Source organism: Hydractinia symbiolongicarpus, chromosome 8 (assembly GCF_029227915.1).
Source record: "Hydractinia symbiolongicarpus strain clone_291-10 chromosome 8, HSymV2.1, whole genome shotgun sequence".
Taxonomy (NCBI): domain Eukaryota; kingdom Metazoa; phylum Cnidaria; class Hydrozoa; order Anthoathecata; family Hydractiniidae; genus Hydractinia; species Hydractinia symbiolongicarpus.
In genome coordinates, this window is record NC_079882.1 from 7,789,362 (window position 1) to 7,810,793 (window position 21,432).

Below are 21,432 nucleotides of genomic sequence, written 5' to 3' on the forward strand. Positions count from 1 at the left end.
CAACATAATTTCCTATTTAACAATGTTTAGACAGAATAATAAATATTGGACTATTGTTGATTGTTGCGTCATCCTTTATCTCCAAGATTTGTTTTGGGAGAAGAAGAAGAATCTTAATAACGCTACTTAAATTTGTGCTTTGATGTCTGCTTTGTCTTGCTGTCTATATATAAAAGCCAAATCATAATATCGCAAGTATAATTGTTAGTGGTCAAAACTGCTATTGTATTACCCACAGTTTTTATAATAACGTGCTGTTCAAGTTATAATACGGATGCGTTATTTACAGACTCGAACATGTTAAAAATATAGTAGCGTGACCTAACAATAGTGCTGCGCCATTAACCGGGACATTATTTTACCTTCTTGGCACACGCTGCAATAAATGACCATTGTTACTATTCTCGACTTTCCCTCACTTTTATGACAGTATGTTGCGTATTTATTTGAAAGGATATTTTTGTTTCTATTCCAATTTGTTTTAAACAGATTAGGACACTTCCGCTCTTTACTGCAGGGTACTTTACAGAATACTGTTGCAAAATTAAATAGACCGTTCCTGGAGTTTAGCTGATACTTTTCGTTATAATTTCGTGATTTCTAACCGACTTATTAAGTACTAAATTTAGCTAGATGTGGCACCTTTTCCGGTTAGGAACCCCATTTAATATTTGTCCCTTACGGTAGTATAACATTTATACTTCTTTTTTCAAAACGCCCATTTCCCCTTAACGAGCATCAAGGGCGCTTAATCGTGCATTTATTGACTGTTTTTAGTTACTTATTCAAAAAATTCACGAGTTACGTGGCATCACCTAGGCACATGGCAGTTCTCCCTAACGGCAACTCATAACACTCATAACGATAAAGGCAATGTAATAAGGATTCACAAGGTACACGTTTTTTGTTATAAGCAAATGATGTTAGGGTGAATGATGAATAATGTAGCAAATTACGGAAATTTTGTTCATTGTTTTTGCATAACTAAATATAAATATAGAAAAATAACATACATAAAAATGTCAAGTGACGCACATAAAACATAACTTGTATACTGCAAAACGATATAACTATTTTTAACAAATGGTACTTATTTTAATCCATACTCTTGTCTCCGTTAAGAATTAAAACGTGCGCTACAGATCTTTTTTTTAACGAACCATAAGAATTCAAAGAAAATGAAAACATTCTCGATACATACAATGAGGAGCGTTTAATAGTGGGAAAAATAATTAAAAGTGTGCGAAACTACACCAAATTATAGTTAAATGTTTCGTACAGTAAAGGTAGAAATAAAACAGTTTAAAGACACTTTCTTCTGGAACTTTTTCTGTACTACAAGCGCTCATATTTAAGCCTTGTTTGTATTTGCGACATGTCAAAGTTTTGTAGTACACGTTTTCCAACAGAGCTTGATTCGAGTGCACGTTCTACTCTATTGATGGATATTGGTCCAGAACGAATGATCTCGGCACACTTTTCGACAATGATGTTAGCTTCAACATTTGAGAAAAATTTTTCCTTCCCAGAAACTGTATTTTCATAATCATCATCTTCACTTTCTTCGTCAACATCTTCGTTTTCACCATGATGCTTATCTACTATATCAAAAACAAAATTGTGTTTTCGCAACAAGAGCACACCACACACTATTAAGCCTTAACTAAAGAAATATTGGATCGGGCTGCTTTAAGTGCATAAACTTTCGCAACAGAAATATTCGCGAATTGTAAATTTCACAAAAAAATTGCATATCGCGAGTTTCTGCCTGTGAAAGCTTCAGTGCTTTTTTCAAAATCAATTAAGCTAGCAAGTAGCACAACACAAACATACCTCCTTTTGACACAGATTGTTTGTATTCAGTTGCAATAGAGGAGCATGAGTTGTCAACAGCATCGTTACCATCTATTAAAAGATAGGAAATGAATTCTTTTGAATATAATAAAAAAACAGGCACAATTTTCATGAAAATCTTTATATTTATACTAACGTAGAACAAATAAAAGTCACCAATACAACATATAAGAAGAAAAATGCGATAGTTTTAACCTACCTTTCTCCTCTTCCGTGACTCCATAGCGCCAGTAGCTTCTCAATTTATCTAAAATCTGCCTATCAGACAAATGAATAAGATGGATAAACTTTTCACGTAGATTACGTACATCGCCAATTCTGACAGATTTCGCAGTCAAAAACTGCTTAAATAGAGTCTCCAACTCCCCGACTTCGGCATCAGTCCACGTTTTCTTTTTTTCGTAAATATTTGTTTTGCCACGTTTGTTGAAAGTTTCCTCCAAGGCAGCTGTACCCTTAAGGGCATACTTTTCCTTTTCTATCAAACGGTAGTATTTTTTGAGGTGCTCTCAGAGTGCGTCAACAGGCTAGCAACATATGGAGCTTCACTTGGATTTTTATCTTCAATGATGTTGGATCCAGACTTTTGAAATATATTTGAAGTGATGTTTTTCCTCACTGGCGGATCGTTTTCACCATAAACACCGGACCTTTTCCAAGTGCTATTAATTTGTTTCGATATTGCTCCAGATTCTAACATCTTGCCATTATATGAAACAAAAACATTTTCAAAGTCACTGTGTATCTGACTGCGAATTGAATCGAAAAAAATTAAGAGCTGTTTGTACAAGGTTTCTCTCGTACACAGATTAACAGGACAGTGTTTCCTAAATGTCTAGTGACGTTTTACTTTAATAATATATTTACCATCACGAAATACAGCAGCCTTCACCTCATCGATGTTCATGTTGCTAGGTACGCCAGACCTCTGACAATTAATTATAGTTATTTCCGTTATGAGAAAATCCCGTATACACGCATATTCTTGACGAGACAAGGTGTTTTCTCGGTAAGGGCTACGAAAATTTTTAATTATCGAGATAGCCTCCTTTGCACTGGCAGACTCCTCATACCGTTGGATCTGCTCAGGCGTGATAAGAACTTGTTGCTCCTCCATCTGTCTCTCAAGCTGCTGTATCTCTACCGTTCCATTATTAGATTTGCTCCATCGAGATACACTAACTTTCATCCTTAAAATCATATCTGGTGCTATTCCAGGTAGATGGATCTCCTCAGTAAGGAGAAAGTCATAGAAGTGTGGCAGTGACAAAATATACCGTTTAATGGTTAAAGCTTTGTATTTCTTTGTCTTTTCGGCATACGTTGTCAAAAAGGTGTCGCGAATTTTATATTTTCTGACTAAATCACTGAGATACGAGGAATCCAAAGCTGCCCAAATATCTCTCAATTGCTGCTTTGACTGAATAGCACTCTTTTGGCAACTCTTCCCTCCATCAACTGAAATTTTATATGTCACAAACCTCTCTAAAATTTCAGCAGAGTCAACCACTTCGTCATCTTCCATGTCACTATCCGAATCTGTTACTTCGGATCAGTGGCGATCATCAGTGGCGACATGCTTGGCAGGGATGGATGTCATATGTGTACGTCGTTGTTTGATGCAACGTCACACACCCTGGCTAATTTCAACATACTATATTAGTAAGGTCCTTTTGATAGTTTGTGGACGTCTTGGAGGTGCAAACTCATTCTTTTGTTTCGACAACCTAAAACCTAACACATGGTTTCCTCAATCCGTATATGCCAACGCAATATTTTGCCTTACTCTGGGGCCAATAGTGTACTTCTATCATGTGCCGAGATAAATTTGTAACACAACTATCACATGACTGTAATGGACATTTTTTGCGGTTTCTATGAAACAATTCAAACAATTAAATTAACATAGTTTGAGACTGCAAGAAAACGGTGGGAAACAGAAATTTCTTCTTAGTATTTTAATTGCAATATGTCTTGCACGAGTTGAATTTCGCAGGAATATATTACATTTAAACTAAGATTTTCGGCAGAATGAAGCTTTTGCAGAATATTTTTGTTCGAATTTCTGGTTTAGCTAATTTTTTTTCTCTTTTACTTTCAAATAATAATTTGAATACATTAATAATATAATTCGAATAAAGGAGATACGAGAAACAAAAAATCTACATGTTGTAAATAGTATATGGCAGTAAAAATCATACTTTTCTATAGGTAAGCTTGTAGAGTCTGTTGAAAGTTGGTTCTCGAGCTCTGAAATTTTCTTCTTCAACCTGATATTTTCTCTCATCAACATACTAAGGCAAGGATAAAAGAATCTAAAATTAGTAACAGTTAAAGCTGCAGACTCTTTCTTATATGCGCAACTTCAATTCTTAATTTAATCTTAAATTAGATGGTTATACAGCAATTTCAGTACATATTAAAAAAGAAATGAACATACCTTTTTAAACTATTTGACGTAGACGATGTTTCAACCTGAAACAAACAATATCAAAACCTGATTATAGACCTGACAATAAAAGAAAGACTTTCATCGTTTTTTCCAATGACTTTTAATTTGCAATGAAGCGCCTCAACATTTTTACTTCGTACCCTGATGTCACTATCAACATCACTATAAAATTTGACAAAAAACCTAGCTGAAAATTTCCTTATTTTTGTTATAAAAAATTATAATAAGTAACAATGTGTTTAGAAAAATGTGTGCCATACTTACTTTCCAATTGTTACCATTTTTTTCCCAAGATAATAGGATAGGCCATGCCATCAGTCCCATTCCTTGTAATAACTGTTATGGTACCAACCAATACAAATGATTCTTGAAGATTTCGCTATATAAAAATGTATACACATATATTTACCATTGTCAAAAAAAAATTCACACACTTTGTGCCAACTGTATTAAAAAGACTTCCACACAGCTACATATAGTTTTAAAAATATGTTAAAAAGGTGAGTTGATACAAAGGAAGTTGAGTTTAGATCTAACACAGTCTAGATCAGATTGGAAGAGGGTCATTAATATACCCCGTCCAACCCATGCTAGCATGGAAAACGGACGTTAAGCCGAGAATGATGATGATGATGTGAGTATGGATTGTGTGATTCCATAATATGTGGAATATGATATTTCTGTATATAATTCAGTTTATATTAAATATATTAATAATATTAATTATATTAGCCAGTTTATATTAATTATATTAAAAATTACCTTCCGTAAAGAATAATTTTCACAAATTAGTCATTTTAAAAAATTTCAAAAATTTATTTTTGAAATAAATGTTTGAAACGAATAATTTCAACTTGCTTTGCAGTGAATTAGTTTGCAATTTTAGTTTAGGTCCTTATAAATTATTTGGGATTTATATAGCTTTCAATTAAAGCTGCTTACAAGATTCAGAAATCTTTTTGTTTTGCTAAAAATTCATGTTGATTAATTTTAACAAATAAACCTTTTTGCAGGAAAGACTTATTTTCACAAATTGACTTTTGCAGAAATTGTACACGTATATATTTTCACTAATTGTCGATACAAAACTTCCTAGAAATAAAAATATACTGTTAAGAACAAGAAAAAGGTATATAATAGTATATATATAATAGGTGTATACACACAAAAGACTGTTGTTTACCTTACTATTACCAAAACTCATGATAAAATATGCTTCCTACTTTTCTTGTGACCTGCTTTGACAATTCCAACTTGAAAAATGATTTTTTTTATTCTGACAATGTAAAATATATATGAAATACTTGAGCAAAGCACAACTGCAGTGTGATATAAAAGAAAGCTTAATTGTGTACTTAACTAAATTATCATAATAAAAACCGGTGATATAAGTTCTTTGAAAGCATGGGTACAACAGACAACACACTTTTTTAACAATAATTTATAACAGCTTTTGTTATGATTTGATATCATTTTGATTAGGAATAATATATCTATAAACAACACTGGTTGTTTAAAACAAGTGTGTGGGGTCTCCAGATAAACAACTTCAAGCATGGTCATTATTTTTAAAAAACAAGAGAAAAATAAACAAAATGTTTTAAAAACAAATAGGTGTGAGTCTCTAGAAAAACAACTTCAAGTATGGCTATTGTCTTTAAAGAAACAAGAAAAACATAAGTAAGAATAAATTTAGTGAAAATAAAATGAGCTTTTAAACAAACGCTCAGAGGTCATATCAAAATACCAACATGAGAATAAGGACTATATAAAAACACACTACAGCAATATACTTAACTACACAAAAAGACTACCAAGAAACATAATGCTATTGTTAAATGACCATAGCTATAGCTCTTTAATTCTACTAATGTTATTTCATTGAACAAACCTAAAAAGTTCAGATTGCTATTTGGGGTGATACTAGCTACAAAACGTTAGCTAGCTATGCACTTTGGTTGCCCACAAAAAATATATTTACATAAGCATTTACAACATTTAAAACTGTTAAATGACAAAATAAAACTTACCAAAGAAAAAAAGCTTTTCTGTTTCTTATATCTGATTGATATGATTAAAAAACAACAACAACAATCCTTAACTGAGAGTATCTTTCACGCCGCAAGCCGCCCTTATGATTTATTTTTAATATTTGCACATGCGCGTTGACGTAGAAAACGTAACCGCCATGTCGTGGGTAACCGACGTAACCTAAGCGTAACCTACTGCTGGGTAGGAAACGTAACCGTCGTACGTAGGAAAGGTAACCCACGTAGAAAACGTAACCTAAAACAGTAGGATTCGGTACTGTTTTCGGTCAGGAGAGTAACTGTGAATATATCTATCTCTCTCTCTCTCTCTCTCTCTCTCTCTCTCTCTCTCTCTCTCTCGGCCTGATAATATTGTTAGCATTAGTTGGTATTGCATGGTAAATCAGTGCCAAACCACCAAATAATAAATGCGACTACTTTTATTTCAACCTCGTCCCCAGGATATGCCAGTTTTTTTAAACTTGGACGGATCAGTGCAAATAGAAACAAGCCCTGGAGAAGAGGTTGCTTTTATTCAATAGCGGAAGCGTGTCTTAACGTAGCATAAAATGGCTGAATTAAAATGTAATTAAGTTCTTTTATAGAAACGCAGAAACTACAAAACAAAGTCTCCATGGTCAAACATTTGTTCAGCCTCTTATGAAAATTGCCCTAATATTTCAATGATCTACTAGGTCTATATAAACCTGGTTTTTTATAGAAAACGTAATTCTTGAAAGGGACTACGAAACGTAAAAAATTTGTTATTCATAAACAAGTTGTCTAGACGTCTATGTGGTTTTAAAGTGAGCATAATTTCTTGCACCTTTTTTATTAGTCCGTTTATTACACGTCATTCTTCAGAAATTGCGGAGATTGAGCTTATTGAATCGTTTCGTAGCCCCCTTTTTTAAGCCTTGTGATATCTTACCATTTTATCAAACACTCTATTGCTATCACTAATAATACTCTTAGATTTCTTCTTTAATGATAAGGAAAGCGTATAAAAATGTAATAAAATAGTATAAAAATGTATGAAACAAAATAATATTTTTTACACTATCTTTTATAATAATACAATGCATTTTATTTAGTCCAAATCTGCAACCCAAAAAAACTCTTTATAAAATCGTATTATTTTAAAATCAAAATTGCGCATGATTGGTTGATAATTCTTTTCTTTACAGACATCAAGTTTATCTGTCTGGTTTCAGCATACGAATGTTAGCGAAAACCGTGTCTATTTATAAAAAAATGAATAGAGAAAATAACATTAACTTGTCTTTTTTATGATTTTCATTTACATATTACCTCCCATTTAAATTGGACCCTCTTGCATCCTGAGTTCTCTTCTAAGGTCCTGGGTCTTGGCTCCTCATTTAGATTCCTGGATCCTCCTCTAGAGTCTTGCATTCTGGCTCCTTTAGGTTTTCGCTTCTCGGTTTTCCGGTATGCCTCTTTCATAGTCTATTTTTATTATGAATAATGTTTTATGCCCAAATACATATTCTTTTAATTTACAGTTCTCGTAAAGTAAGGCTTAAAAAACCTTTTTCGGTCAAAAACTTGCCTAAAACTATCTCTATACAGCGGAGATTTCCATAAAGCTGACATCTGTATAAAGCGGACAATTTTTTTTTAACTGATGGTGTCTGCTTTAGAAATATTCAACTTACATTAAAAACAATCATAGGATGTTAAGGTACACTCGCAAATAAGCATAACACCTCTCACACGCATATCCCTTTAAATACGTTTTCAGCATTTTTTTCATTTTGCCCGCAATTTATGGCGTCAGAAAATAAAAAGAGGAAAAAGAACACTTAGAAGACAAGATTGCATGATCACCCAAGGTCGCCTAACGCAAGCCTTGAGATTTCTGTGCTACTGTTAGCGCAAGCCAAAATTGAGTTAAAATTGGAGTTAGAAAATAAGTAGTCGTTTTTAGCGTGGAAATGATGAACTAATCATCAAAAATATCATTGATATAAATAAATATATTTATCACGTGTTAAAAATATGTAATACAAACTAACAATATAAATATATAATTATAATTGTATAAATATAATGTTTTCTGTACAAAATTTATCAAAACTTGTTTTGTTTTTTGATTAGATAAAATTTTTTTGAGCACAACTTTTTTCTTAATATTTTTTAGTTCAATGCATTACATCTAATTTTTTTTAATCTTTTTAAAGACTTTTGAGTCTCATTGTTTTGTAACTTTATTTCGTTTTCTATTCTCTATTTATTTTCTTCTTGCTCCAACCAATGTTTGATATTTTCAATCGCCATTTTATTCGAATCTCTATCAGCATGACGTCGGATGTTATTTCTAATTTTCTCTAAAATTTGTTTTTCCGTTCGTGAACCTTTCGCACCGATTGGGTGTGCATCGAAGAACTCTTTAACCTGAAATTGATTGATATTCACTTAAAAAAATGATGCTAATTATTATTAGCTATTCATTTACTAATCACAAAATGGCGTTCAGAAACTCACGCCCGAGTAACTACCCACCCTCCTCCGCACTACTGTGACTCATGTACACATTGTTTTAAATTACGCAATGATGAATCTTTATTTATGCATTATACATACCTCTCTATATTGTTTCCATGTACTGAAACCACCTGCAACTTCATTCATGAGTTGTCCCAACTGATAGCCACCACCATACCTGTTAAAATTAATGTAGTCTTTAGACTTCTAATGACTTGTTACAGACATCAACTTTACGTTTACATTTGACTCTTTATCAAAGATCAAACTAAAGAATTTGTTATAAGGCAACATTACTATCCTCACAATTGAAGAAATATTTAGTTACCTCTCTCTGAAATTATCATAATTCTTTACAACAAATTCCCAAACTTGCTGACGAGAGCCGATTTTAACAATATTTGCTAGCAACGGAATCGTATCTTGCACGCGCATGGTATTCTTGTCCAATGAGCGCTCCAATATTCTACGAAAATTAAGTGCAAACCGTTATTGACCATATTTTTCAATACTACTTATCATTTCCAAAAAAATAATATTTTTCACAAGATGAACTTAAGAAAACCCACAGAGAAATTTCCTTACTGCGCGACTTTTTCTTTCTCTTTAAATTGTGCGAAAGCTTTCATCACGATTTTCCTATCAGTATCAACTTCACTTTTTACATACAACTGCCATAAGTAATCCCAATGACTCTCTTTCGTTGAGTTGTATCCATATGTCAGTGCTAGGGCTCGAATCTCAGCTGTTATGGGAAGTCTATGGACAAAAAAAACACCAAACGATTAGGTTTAAGTAGATATATTTTACAAATTTAAAATTTCCTTTAACTACCACAAAAATGTGCTCCTTTTTCAACGAGAAGATGTAAAACCACCCATCCCCTTCATAATTCCTCTATTTTTGCAATTTAGCCATAATAATAGCTCACAAGATAAATAATGAACTATTTTGCAGCTAGTCATATTACTCTCATGGTTTCAAGGTAAATTAAATAAATATAAAAACATTTGTTGGGGGGAGGGGGTCTTCGGATTCAAGATATTATGTAACAAGTGGGTGCGCGCGTGGACGGGTTGGTGGATGGCTGAGTGGAACTAGGTTTGTAACGGTGCGTTACAAGAGTGAGAGGTCGGTGGATTAAAAAAACAAAGTTACCACTTGTGAGTTTCTTCTTTATTCTGCAATATACAGATAAAATAATCAAGAATCACATAATAACATATCGAGAATAAAGCTTTCCAGGTGAATTTAAATACATACTTTTTTCCTTGTACCAACTCCTCAAATATGTCCTGTACCCTCTCTCTGTAATCGTTCCGTAAGTGATGTTTTAACACGAAAGAGAAGGACTCCATGATCTGTAATCTACAAAATAAGGTAAGATACAAAGTGTCGTAAAATGCAATCACGACAACAACAGCAACAAGCAAAAAAACAAACTAAAACCTTTCAAATATGGTGAGATTTCTTTTTACAGTGTCATTGTCATAATCTAACAGTGACATGGTAATAAGATGCGATTGTTGCTTCCAAAAGTATTTCTAATAATAAAATAAAAGTAAAATATAATAAAGCTTAAAATCTTACAAATATTTGGTTAAACCTCATTAAAAATTTTTGAATAAGAAGTTACGAAAAAAAGCTTGTAATTGCCTCCCACTTTCCTGTCGTTCTGAGGTGCCTAAAAAGCGCCTAGTGGAAATAGGGTTAATTGTTAATGTTTTAGTATAGTTTGATAAAACATTAACTTTCTGAAACAAATTTTAAATATTAAGATGATTGGATACTTTAAATTTCAGTACCAGAATTGAAATAAACTAGTCGTTAGCCCGTGGAAAAATCCACGGGTTCGCCCGTCCTTTTTATACCGCATTGCGTGCGTCTCCCTACTCGCACAGCTAAGCTACCATTTTTCGTGACAGACAGACAGACGTATACGTGTATTTTAATATAGACTAGTCGTTGCCCGTGGAAAAATCCACGGGTTCGCCTGTCCTTTATATTTACTCGTCGCGACAAAGTTGTTAAAAATATATCGCATTTGATATTCGTGTTTCCGTAACATAATTTTCTAACTCAGCGGGGGGTCCGCGCAGAGACAGACAGACGTATACGGGTATTTTAATAGAGATAAACATAAACACCCTAATAAACATCCTCGCCCAAAGTTCTGTTACACAATATCAGATTTGCTATAGCTTACTTGACGGCTAATAAGAAAGCAAGAACCTCTGGGAATGAGCTTGCACAATAGAAATTTTTTGTTTCAAACAGCAACCTTTTTTCCAGCACCTGCTTTTTCTTTTTCACATACAAACAGGCGATGGAAATCAGTTTGATGAAAAAGCTATTCTCTGATGTGATTACAAAAAACCAAAAGGATTTTATATTTACAACTTTAGAAAGATGATTATTTTAGTACGAAATAATACTGCCTTTCTAAAACACAAATACACTGAAGTGACTATATCCGGTATAAATATTTGAAATAATAATAATAAAAATAACAAAAAATCTTTCAAAAAAAAAATTTCGTTAAGGTATCATCTTATTACCTTTAGCTTTAATTTGACAGACTTCTCGTGTACCAATGGATATAAACATTCAGTTCTTGAACGCATCATTGCCCATGGAATATACGCCCATTCTTTTGATAGATATTTCGTCATTTCCAACGCAATTATTGGATCTAGAAGTTCCTCACAAGCTAATTTGAACGCATCATGAAGAAGGCCAGCACGGTTTATTGGAGAAAACACCTGTGATTGTACAGAATTGTCATTAGAATATCCTGAAGAAAGATTAATGCCATTATTGCTTTATCAACTGCGACCTAAGCCTTCGATATAGTTTTTTATAAGAGCTCCCAAAATTAGATTAAAATTGAGATCCATCCAAACGTAAAGCCATTACTGTGAAAATGGTCCACAAGACTTTACAAAAGTTTAAAATTAGGAGCTTTGATTTGGGCTTAACTGATGTTAACTTCCGTAGCTGCCAAAACTTTAATGCGCATGCCCAAATACCAAACGCTGGGAGCTGATGTATAAAACGCTTTAATTGAGAGCGTAATGAATTAAAAGATAATTGAAAGCCTGAATAAGATATATGGTTCGGTATAATTAATAAGTAATTCTTGACTAGTAAACAGAACAAAAGGTAGAAACAATGTATTTAGTGCAGTGTCTTTGGTGTAGAAAGCAGTTTTATCAGGTTAAGATTGATGGGACTAATTTACCTCGTGGTTATCCACCAACTGCTTTTGTAGTGCCTTCCATGTACTGTTGTCGTAATTCACAATATAAAAACCTTTAGAATCAACATTCGCTTTCATCCAAGACACTGTGGTGTCGAGATCCAGTTTGGTATCTATGTAAAACAAAACGCTTAAGTAATCAAAATGGTAGCATTGGAAAAGAAGCATACAACTCCTAAAACCTCCTGCCATTTTATTTAAGTTTAACTTTCACTCCAAAACCAAATGGAACGGATCAGAGCAGAACATTGTGATTTCTGGAATTTAACTTGTTGTTCAAATTTTCCGCTTCGATCTGTTCTGATCCAAACTGAATATTAAACTCATTTTAAATTTTCTTGCGTATAGGAACGAAAAAATATAAAACAAAAGAATAATTAGCAAATAGCCAATCAAATTTAAGCATTCTTCTTGTTCCATTCCGATTCGTTTTGCTCTTGGGTGGAATCTTTACTCTTTCATGTGAAAGGCATTGTAGAAGGGTGACCATACTAATGATAAGTTGTTGCTTTTAGTGTAATACTCCATCGTAGAGGCCTCTCTTTAAATAAAAAACTTGGCGTGAAACTCTCCACGTAAACAAATGCAAAGCTAAAGTTATTGTTGTCGATAACTGCTACGCAAAACCATTAGTCTACGGGAATGTTTAATATCTTATGTAGGATATATCAAAAATTTAAGGCACTACAAGTAAAATTGGCTTGGTTACCTTTTGATTTCAACCAAACTGTTTTGGGTTGCAGTGATTCATCAGATATATACGTCAATGGCACCTGCCATACACTTGCATTAAAGTCATCAACATCTGTTATATTTGTAGAGTTTTCGACTTGTAATTTCGATTTCGCTTCTAAGAAGGATTCTTGTGATACGATAAATTTCGAATCATTACCACGGTGTAGTGTTAAAATTGGAAAACTTCGTTGCATTGTCCATGTGTCCATAATAGATTTGATATCAAGTTTGCTGTCCGAACTCTGGATGTGTAAAAAACTAATTTGTACTATTTGTAATGGGTATAATGAGTATTAAAGCCTGTGGTCAAAACATAAGACTTCTATTCTTATCACACCTGGAAGCAAAGACTTTTTGAAAGGAAAAAATGACATTTAGCGACTACTATTCTAATTAACACATTCTTTTATTACCCTAAAGAGATTTATTTATCGCCAGATTAATTTTTGCGAATTTTGTGGAAAAATGACGTTGGGCACCATTCGCAAAAAAAATTTACCATTGTGCCTATTATTTATCTTGGCGAAATCACGAAAAAAGTCCTTCGCGAAGATAAATAAGAAAAAAATGATAAAAAAACACGTAAGACTTATTTGCGACAATTACCCTATGCGAAAATTAACCTCGTTAAGGTACTGTTAAGCATGGCGTAAGATACGCCATACTTCACAGTACCTTAAGTAAAGCATAGCAAGTGGTTTATCGTCCTTAGAATAATATGGCTTCGTCTTTCTTACATTATCCACAGGGCGGTGTGATAAATTAATGCTTGCGCGTTAGCAGACTTTATTTAACGTACGCTATGTGGAGGATTTAACCCAAAAACCTTGATGATTTTATTATTATTATTATTTTTACCTTTGATAGATGCTTCCACAGGTCATCCGTCTCAGCATTTGAAAATTTGTACTCCTCCAAGTATGACTTCACACCTTTTATAAAGTTTTCTCCCATAAATCCTTGCACCATACGCAGAAGAGCAGCGCCCTAAATACATTCACCAAAATTATTTTTATATTCTGTAAATTAATACTTCTTACCGAAGACGAGCAGTCGAGATATATACCTTGTTATAGGAGATAGTGTCAAATAATTCATCAATTTCGGAGGTTTTTGAAACATTCTGGCTCACTGGATGTGAATTTCTTAACGAATCTGATCCTATGGCTGCCTGCCAACCAGTCGGTACTTGAATATCCAACTATAAAAATAGTCTTAAGCTGCAATAAATTATACAAATTAAAGATGGCGCTTAAAACTGAAACATACGTGGTATGAAAACTTGTACCGGGCGCTCTCTCAAGGTTTTCATTGGTTTCATCTTAATGAAAAAAGAGAGTCCTAGGGACAAGGTTGTTTGATGTACGAGCAGTGGTTGCCCATGCAAGTCTAAAAACTATGTTTGTGTAATGGGTTTTTTTCTATAGTATAGAGTGCAATAGGAACCTAAGAAAGGGATTGAAAAAATAATACCGCCTCTTTAATATTGTCGCCTTTTTAGTAAAGCTGCGCTTATCTGCGTTTATTTCTAAGGTTAAAGCGCTAATCCCACGGCAGGAAAAATCCAGTAAATACAATAATCTTGATTGTTCAACTTTTCAAAGAACTAATACGTTATACTAACCGCATTGAATTCCTCATTAACGCGATTGGTACCAAGCATCTCGACAAAATTTGCAAAACCTTCGTTTAACCAGATGTCATTCCACCATTTCATAGTGACTAAATTGCCGAACCACTAAAGTCAAAGTAGAAAATAAAAATATTAGATTTCGATATCTGTAACGAGAACCTTTTACTTCGGCAAAATTGTAAGTGTCACACGCACCTGATGCGCCAATTCGTGCGCGATGACCAGCGTTACCTGACGCAAGTATTCAACAGTCATTAATTCTTTATCGAAGATGAGGTAAGCACTACGAAATGAGACTAGACCCCAATCCTCCATAGCACCGGCCATAAAATCTGGTACAGCAAGTAGATCTATGATTAAAATCTTTGTCAGTAAAAATGTTTTTGGTTTTAACAGACTTTACTTTTTATGCAAATAATGCTTATTGACTTTCGCTTTGGTAGAGTTGTTAACTCAAACTTGCGTAATGCAGGCCAAAACGATTCTACCTGAAGAACTTTTCTACCTCAGTTTATACATGTAAAAAATCAAGCTTTTCAAACAATAATCATAGAGTCGGAATTTCAATATAAAAGAAATTAAATGTACTGGACGGCCATACTATAACTTAACTTAGTTTTGTCATTAACTTATTCGGGTATTGTAAAAACGCTTGTTAGAAAGACTGACCATGCTTAAAAATGTGAGTGGAGAGTAACGTCGACAGCACTTACCAAGTTTTGGTAAGGGATATTTAATTTGGAAAAAATCTTCGTAAAACGAAATAATTTTAGCTCCAGCTTCAACAGCGTAATCTATTCTGTTATAATCGTCTTCTCTAGCGTAAACTCGAACCTATGATAAGTAAGAAAAAACTTTTTTATTTTAACAAGAATACAGCTTTCAATATCGGAGCTGTCATGCAACTTTTTTGTCATCTCTCACAACTTAGTTAGTGATGAGGGGCAAAAGAGAAAGTCCTTGAAAAATAGTAAGTAATTAAATTGATTGATTACATTTGATTTTGTAATTTCAATTGTCTTTCCTGAAGAACATATGTCATTCTTGGTTATACAACATTTGTCTACATAACCCAAACAAACAGACCCGTGGCAAATTTCAAAAAAATATTTAATGACTACAAGAAATGGTTTTAACGTAAACGCTATCATTGATCATTCAACCCTCCTCCCTATTGCTTCTTACGACACTGGCAGAACACAAATGTTCATACCTTGATGCCACTGCTTGTATTCGTTTCTTTATATTTGAAATCATTTACAGTAAATGCTACCAAGTAGGTGCTCATACGCACAGAAGCTTCAAATTCATCATGCACGGTATGGTTGTCAACAATGCTCGTTTGTTTTAAAGGCATGTTTGATAATGCTGTTAAGTTCTTGTGGTGCGTGATACTGACATGAAATATGGCTTTAAAGAATGGTTCATCGAGACAAGGAAATGCTGATCGAGCATCTGTGGGTTCAAAATGCGTAGAAACTATTGACCTGAAATAAACAGTTAGTCCAATTAAAACTTTTTCTGGGCGCATCCGTCATAGATTCGCGTTCTTAAAAGTTTCAGAAAAAATTTTGATACTAGGCAATAAGAAAAATTCAAAAATTGATTGAAAAAGTTTATCCATAGATAAGGATAGGCAACATAACTTATAAACAAAAATATCCTAACAAAGGTAACGACAACAACAAATGATACAGTAGAAAAAAAGCAAACAAACCTGACTTCACCCTGGTTTGTGTAATTACTTTTATAAAGGCCAGCTAAATTTTTCCCGTACCCAACAGTATATTCCAAGTTTAATTCATATTTTTTTCCTTCTATCAGTTCGCCATCTAACAACAAAACAAACAGCTCAAATTTCTTTAAGTAAACTAGGCGTTTATATAATACATTTCTTTTTTCTAGTATGATAGATGCATTGGTGAGGACTATCCTTCTACCATGAAATATTATTTTGTCAGTTTTTCGATCACATGTAAATATAAGTTTTACCGATCCCGTAAAATTATCTGAATCTACATCAATCTTTAGGTCTAGAAAATATTCCTCCGGTATAATGTCCAGCGGTAAACGACCGTCGCTTACTGGAAAGTTGCTTTGATTAGTTAGAATTTCAATATTAAAAGTTCTATCTGGTATTGCGTTATTTTTGACTGCTCTTCTTCCGCGAGAATAATGTCTGGAATTTTTAAAAATTCTTTTTTCATTTATAAAGTCCGTTTTTTCATATGAACTAATTGAACGTGTATAAACCCCTAATTTAGGGTAAAAATGTGGTCTTGCTACAAATATCCATGTTGCTAAAAGACCTGCTGTTGCTATCAGGATTAGCGAGCAAACCAAAATTGTGCGACGCGATGTTTTGTGTCCTCGAAATGTTTCGATTTTACTCTCTCGTAACGAGTCCACGGAGAAGATTTCACTGGGTCCATCCTCAAAAGCGATAGTCCGATACATTTCCAAATCTAAAAGTATACAACAGAATGATTAAATGGCATAATGTCTCAACACAAAATCATCTTTTTCTGCTAGTCCATTACCAAGTGGCCTAAAACGGTTATCAACGGCTCAATGATCAAAAGAATATTATCCTTCTTTTGCTGTAGCAGAGAAAATCAGGCTTTGTATTTTACAGAATTACAGAATTATAGAATTAAGTATTTTATAGTGTCGCCAAAGATAGAAATAAATAAGAATTAACTTATAAGTAACTCTATATATAGTATTATATCTAACCTGGCACAAACACGACTTTCTGTATATTCACATCATTTTAAGTTCCCATATCTCCAACTCCTCCGAATGTCACCAATTATAATAAGTATTTTGAACGTGTATGTTATAGCAAGAAGACTAAGAAGACTTTCATTTTATCGAGATATATGCTGAATTCAGTTTATCACGCATGGATGCATTTTGCACAGGTGCTGTCGAAGAACTTGAAATTTGGTCACGTGTTATAATTTTAATGCGCAACTTCGTGCATAGATCTTTAGTAAAGGGGAATTTCACAAAGCGGATTGTGAATGGCCATTTCAGCGTCGACAATTATTTTGAATTCTTTTCAGTAATGAGTTTTTCTAAGAATAAACACTGAAAATTGTGTTCTGATCGGCGGTTGCAAGTTTAAAGCGAAATATTTCGGCGCGAAAAATATGAATTGTTTTTACTTTTCGGCGATACAAATTTTTTGAAGTAAAATCAAAACAAATAAAACTGCGCTGATACATCAGATACATTTCGCCGGTAAATTCGCTTCGCCAAATATTGCATAGTAGCTAGAAGGATAGAAATAAAGAAGGAGAACCATCTTATTTCGCAGCTATTGATATCTATTCCAATTCTGCATTGTTTTTAATAACAATGAAATCATAGTCTCGTCTTGCTCGTCCGATTCCTTTTGTTGAAAATATAATCATAGTAACTTTCTCCTAACAAACGGTGCGCGGGAAAAGCTACTGATTGGATGTCAAAGTCATCTTCATTGTGCTTATTGTAGCAATTAAACGTTGTAAATAGCTTGTATCTTGGTGCATCAACAAATCACACGAGAAACATTCGTGCAGAGGACTTGGAAATCGCCATTTTAAACTTAAAGGTTGAAAGTGTTGCCTACTGATTAACGAAATAGAAAACAAAACTACAAGATAAAAAATCAATAATAGTTTTTCAGTTGTGTTTCGTGCATCTTTTTGTGAAATTTTATGCTTGGACATTAAGGATTACGTCAGATATTATTAATTCGGTAGCATGAAAATTAATTTTAGTTTGCATTATTAACAAAAATTCCTCTAGATAGTGGGGGCCTTACGAAACAGGAATGAGACCATCTGCGACGCAGAAAATATTATTATGTTTTCAATACGCATGTCCAGATCAGGGTAAACTCCCAAAATCGAAGTTGTCGTTCTTCCTACAACTCGAAAAGAACCATTTTGAGGTTGTGGGTTGAACGGCGTCATATAGAAATACAACTGTGAAAGGCTTGTAGTCCCTAGAAAATGATTTTGGAGATTTAGTGCCGTAAGTAGTGTCTATTTTTCGCGAGGACTTTCGTTAAAACAGTAAAAAAATTTCGCAAAATTTAGTAAATATAAATGCTTACATCCTAATTGATAATTTCAATGAACCTAAATCACAACATTCGTACTAAACTTGCAGGAAATAAAATAACATAGCTACAATGAAAAGCAAATGTCTATTGAAAGTTGGTCGGTTATACTGTTATTTTCCGTAACTGCATAGTGACATATGTATTTGTTTGACGCACGCTATGTGTAAAAGGATATTAAAGAAAGGTTTTGGAAACAAAACTAATAGGAAACTGCTTATAAAATTGATCAACCCTGCTCCCAAATAAATTGTAACTTCAAAGCAGTTATGTCTTCGTGGTCTGACATTAGAGTAAAAAAACTGAGAAAGGGAAATATCGTTAAAGTGCAAAAATTGAACTCCCTCAGCCTTTGTTCATCAGTCAATGTTGAAGTCAAGTGTTATATGTTTAAACATATAACACTTGACTGACTTTATGAGGAAAAAGGGGATAGAGAAAGAAAAGCCGAAAGTTTGTATTTGTTGATGTAACAAAATATGACTAGCTACATAACTTCAAAACATTTCATGGAAATATCGACCTGACGGGCTATTAAGTGACCTCTATTTGAGTAAAAATCGCATATTGGTTAAAGCATGGATATACATATTAATTTATGATAAGAATATATTAATTAAATAAAAAAATAAAACACAAAAAAATAGCAATAAATACAAAATGTTTTGAAAGTTTTTAATGAAGCATTGAGATCTCGTCATTCATCTTGTCCATTATTAGCTGTAGACGAGATCTCACTCTCGAACATTTGATTCTTGGTCGATAAAAACATTTTGTTGAGTATTTTTTTTCAATGTCACTCATAAAATGTTCAATTATATCCTGCGTGGACGTATTTGATTCGATAAATCTTTCTTTTAAAGATTCTAGATTAGCTTCCAGTTCGCAATGTTGTTCTTTAAGCTTGGTAATCTGTGTTTCCTTACAGATTAATTCTTCTGATAAATTTGAAATGTCACGCTCTTTCTGGTACCGCTCTCGTTCAAGCTGTAACTGCAAAAGAGACATTTCTATAGCATGCTCTGCGAGCATTTTTGCAACTGTGCCTTCATTCTCTTCAACGATTTGTTCCTCCCTTTTCTTCATATATGTCAATTCTTGATTCTTCTCCTTGATGTTGTGTTCGTATTTTGATATTGTTGACTTTAAACCACCAATTTCTTGAAGCTGCATCTCATTCTTTTTCTTAAGGTGTGCTATCTCATTTAACAGATGTGCACGTTCATCTTCATAAGCTTTTACTTTTTGTGTTGACTTTAAGAGTTGCACTTCCAAAGATTTACTACGTGTTTCAGTTGCTTCAACTTTCTTCTTATATTTTTCAACAGTTGCATGTAGATACGCATTTTGTTGATTCATCTTAAGTATTTTTTCATTAACAAACTTGTTTCCCAGTTTTGCATCACATAGCTCATTCTCAAGAATTCGATTTTGTTCCGAAATCGCATCATGAATTGAATTCAATCTTTGCTGATCAGCTTTCATTGCAGCTATGGTTGCATCTTTGGCTTCAATTTCACTGGCTTGCTTTACCATGTCATTTTTTAATGATAAAATAATCGCCGTGTTACAATTTAGTTGTTGCGTCATAACACTGATACCAATATCGTTTTCCATTTTCTAAAAAAATATATCTATCGTTTAAGAATTTACACCTTATTAAATAACATGTTTCCAAACTTGTGGTGGAAATCAAGAGGTGCATGTAGCCTGTTTTTGTTTTTTTGGAGTTTGCTTTGCAGTCACGAAGATCTTGACTTAGACCGTAGCGGGGTTGACCTAAGCCACGAGTCAATCCATGCCATGTGAGGGAAATTGTACAGGTAATGCCGGTGTATACCTAATTTATATATTCAGAACATAGGACCCACATTTATAAACGTGTTTCCAACACTGAACTAGCTATCCTGTATATATATTTGGAACAATGCTTCAATTTGATATACGTATAGTAGGTAGTGGAGGTTCAATTAATTTATAAAACAGAGCAACAAAACTCACTTGATTGGATGCAATGTTAAGTTTTTCTTCATCTGCGACGATCGTTGCATTCTCTTCAAACACGGTAACGTCTACCTCACTGCTTTGTTTAACATCAACAACAGACTCGCTTTTTACAAGCTGGTTGTTGATAACTTGTTTATTTGATTTGTTTTTATATTGATTCTTCTTCGTCTTACGTTTACCCATCGTGAAAGTTTCACAAGCAAACTATAAATGAATTTTTGTCTATGACAACAAATTTGACGTCAGTTTTAATGTAACGTCATCAAAGATGGTAGCATCATTTTAAATGCAGCATTGTAAAATGGTCAGCTACGATTCAATCTTTAAAATATCTTTTTTATGTTTCTTTTTAAAGAAATTCAAGCTGAAATATACAATTACTAAACCCTACACGAGATCCTGTCAAAAAGGGGAATATATCGCCTACGTACAATCAAAGTCGAAACTTTAACAAATTGTAAAAAAATCTCTCGCAGTGAAATATTACCAGGAAAAATTGCACCCACAACAACAAGTTTTCAGGCTGAGTTCCGATGTAAAACTAAGAAGCCTCAAAGATAAATTTGTAGTTTGTTTGAATAAAGGGAACTTAGAAAATGTGTCGTGGCCAGCTTTGGAGTACGTATTTTCTAAATGTTTATTTTTACATACAGTTAATGATGTCAGGAGTAAAATTAATAATCTGAGGACGTACTTTACCAGAGAATACAAGAAATGCCATCAAAGGAAAAAAAGACATAAGAATCACTTGATGCCGAGAAGTACAATATCGTTTTTAGTAAGTAGTCAAATAGTTGCTAGCTATAGCAAATGTTTATAATAATGATCGAATGGCAACTTTGTGGT

General features: G+C 33.5%; 4 protein-coding genes across 7 annotated transcripts; all 4 read right to left on the bottom strand.

Annotated features, from left to right (window-relative positions):
• Nucleotides 1-1,099: 1,099 nt before the first annotated feature.
• LOC130653676 (uncharacterized) lies at nt 1,100-2,554 on the bottom strand. Its single transcript, XM_057456193.1, has 4 exons — nt 2,404-2,554; nt 2,054-2,362; nt 1,834-1,905; nt 1,100-1,601 (listed from the first exon to the last, which is right to left on the bottom strand). Exons 1-4 carry the CDS (start codon nt 2,552-2,554, stop codon nt 1,336-1,338), a joined length of 798 nt encoding a protein of 265 aa, XP_057312176.1. The 3' UTR covers nt 1,100-1,335.
• LOC130655820 (uncharacterized) lies at nt 2,343-6,603 on the bottom strand. Of its 3 annotated transcripts, none has more exons than XM_057458625.1 (5): nt 6,337-6,603; nt 4,571-4,685; nt 4,295-4,329; nt 4,056-4,148; nt 2,343-3,729 (listed from the first exon to the last, which is right to left on the bottom strand). In XM_057458625.1, exon 5 carries the CDS (start codon nt 3,377-3,379, stop codon nt 2,690-2,692), a length of 690 nt encoding a protein of 229 aa, XP_057314608.1. In that variant the 5' UTR covers nt 3,380-3,729; nt 4,056-4,148; nt 4,295-4,329; nt 4,571-4,685; nt 6,337-6,603; the 3' UTR covers nt 2,343-2,689. The 3 variants fall into 3 exon arrangements, with proteins under 3 accessions (XP_057314608.1, XP_057314607.1, XP_057314609.1); XM_057458624.1 differs by having other exon boundaries at nt 5,490-6,603; XM_057458626.1 differs by having other exon boundaries at nt 2,343-4,148; nt 5,490-6,603.
• A 1,715-nt stretch (nt 6,604-8,318) lies between these two features.
• Nucleotides 8,319-17,380, bottom strand: LOC130655372 (endoplasmic reticulum aminopeptidase 2-like). Of its 2 annotated transcripts, XM_057458123.1 has the most exons (17): nt 17,205-17,380; nt 16,186-16,933; nt 15,682-15,955; nt 15,182-15,302; nt 14,664-14,818; nt 14,460-14,573; nt 13,902-14,036; nt 13,694-13,822; nt 12,810-13,077; nt 12,083-12,213; nt 11,400-11,603; nt 10,291-10,385; nt 10,105-10,209; nt 9,427-9,600; nt 9,170-9,307; nt 8,941-9,019; nt 8,319-8,751 (listed from the first exon to the last, which is right to left on the bottom strand). In XM_057458123.1, exons 2-17 carry the CDS (start codon nt 16,923-16,925, stop codon nt 8,584-8,586), a joined length of 3,030 nt encoding a protein of 1,009 aa, XP_057314106.1. In that variant the 5' UTR covers nt 16,926-16,933; nt 17,205-17,380; the 3' UTR covers nt 8,319-8,583. The 2 variants fall into 2 exon arrangements, with proteins under 2 accessions (XP_057314106.1, XP_057314105.1); XM_057458122.1 differs by lacking the exon at nt 17,205-17,380 and having other exon boundaries at nt 16,186-17,196.
• A 1,874-nt stretch (nt 17,381-19,254) lies between these two features.
• LOC130653677 (spindle assembly abnormal protein 6 homolog) lies at nt 19,255-20,769 on the bottom strand. The gene is made up of 2 exons (XM_057456194.1): nt 20,581-20,769; nt 19,255-20,199 (listed from the first exon to the last, which is right to left on the bottom strand). Exons 1-2 carry the CDS (start codon nt 20,767-20,769, stop codon nt 19,255-19,257), a joined length of 1,134 nt encoding a protein of 377 aa, XP_057312177.1.
• Between the last annotated feature and the right edge of the window lie 663 nt (nt 20,770-21,432).

Coding starts and splice junctions, on each gene's coding strand:
- LOC130653676 (XM_057456193.1), bottom strand. CDS start 2,554: ATGTTAGAATCTGGAGCAATATCGAAACAAATTAATAGCACTTGGAAA. Junction 1,906..2,053: donor AGTCACGGAAGAGGAGAAAG/GTAGGTTAAAAC, acceptor ATCTTTTAATAG/ATGGTAACGATGCTGTTGAC. Junction 1,602..1,833: donor ACAATCTGTGTCAAAAGGAG/GTATGTTTGTGT, acceptor TTTTTGATATAG/TAGATAAGCATCATGGTGAA.
- LOC130655820 (XM_057458625.1), bottom strand. CDS start 3,379: ATGGAAGATGACGAAGTGGTTGACTCTGCTGAAATTTTAGAGAGGTTT.
- LOC130655372 (XM_057458123.1), bottom strand. CDS start 16,925: ATGTATCGGACTATCGCTTTTGAGGATGGACCCAGTGAAATCTTCTCC. Junction 14,819..15,181: donor ATATCCCTTACCAAAACTTG/GTAAGTGCTGTC, acceptor TTTTAATCATAG/ATCTACTTGCTGTACCAGAT. Junction 14,037..14,459: donor TTAATGAGGAATTCAATGCG/GTTAGTATAACG, acceptor CTATTTTTATAG/TTGGATATTCAAGTACCGAC.
- LOC130653677 (XM_057456194.1), bottom strand. CDS start 20,769: ATGGGTAAACGTAAGACGAAGAAGAATCAATATAAAAACAAATCAAAT. Junction 20,200..20,580: donor TTAACATTGCATCCAATCAA/GTGAGTTTTGTT, acceptor ATATTTTTTTAG/AAAATGGAAAACGATATTGG.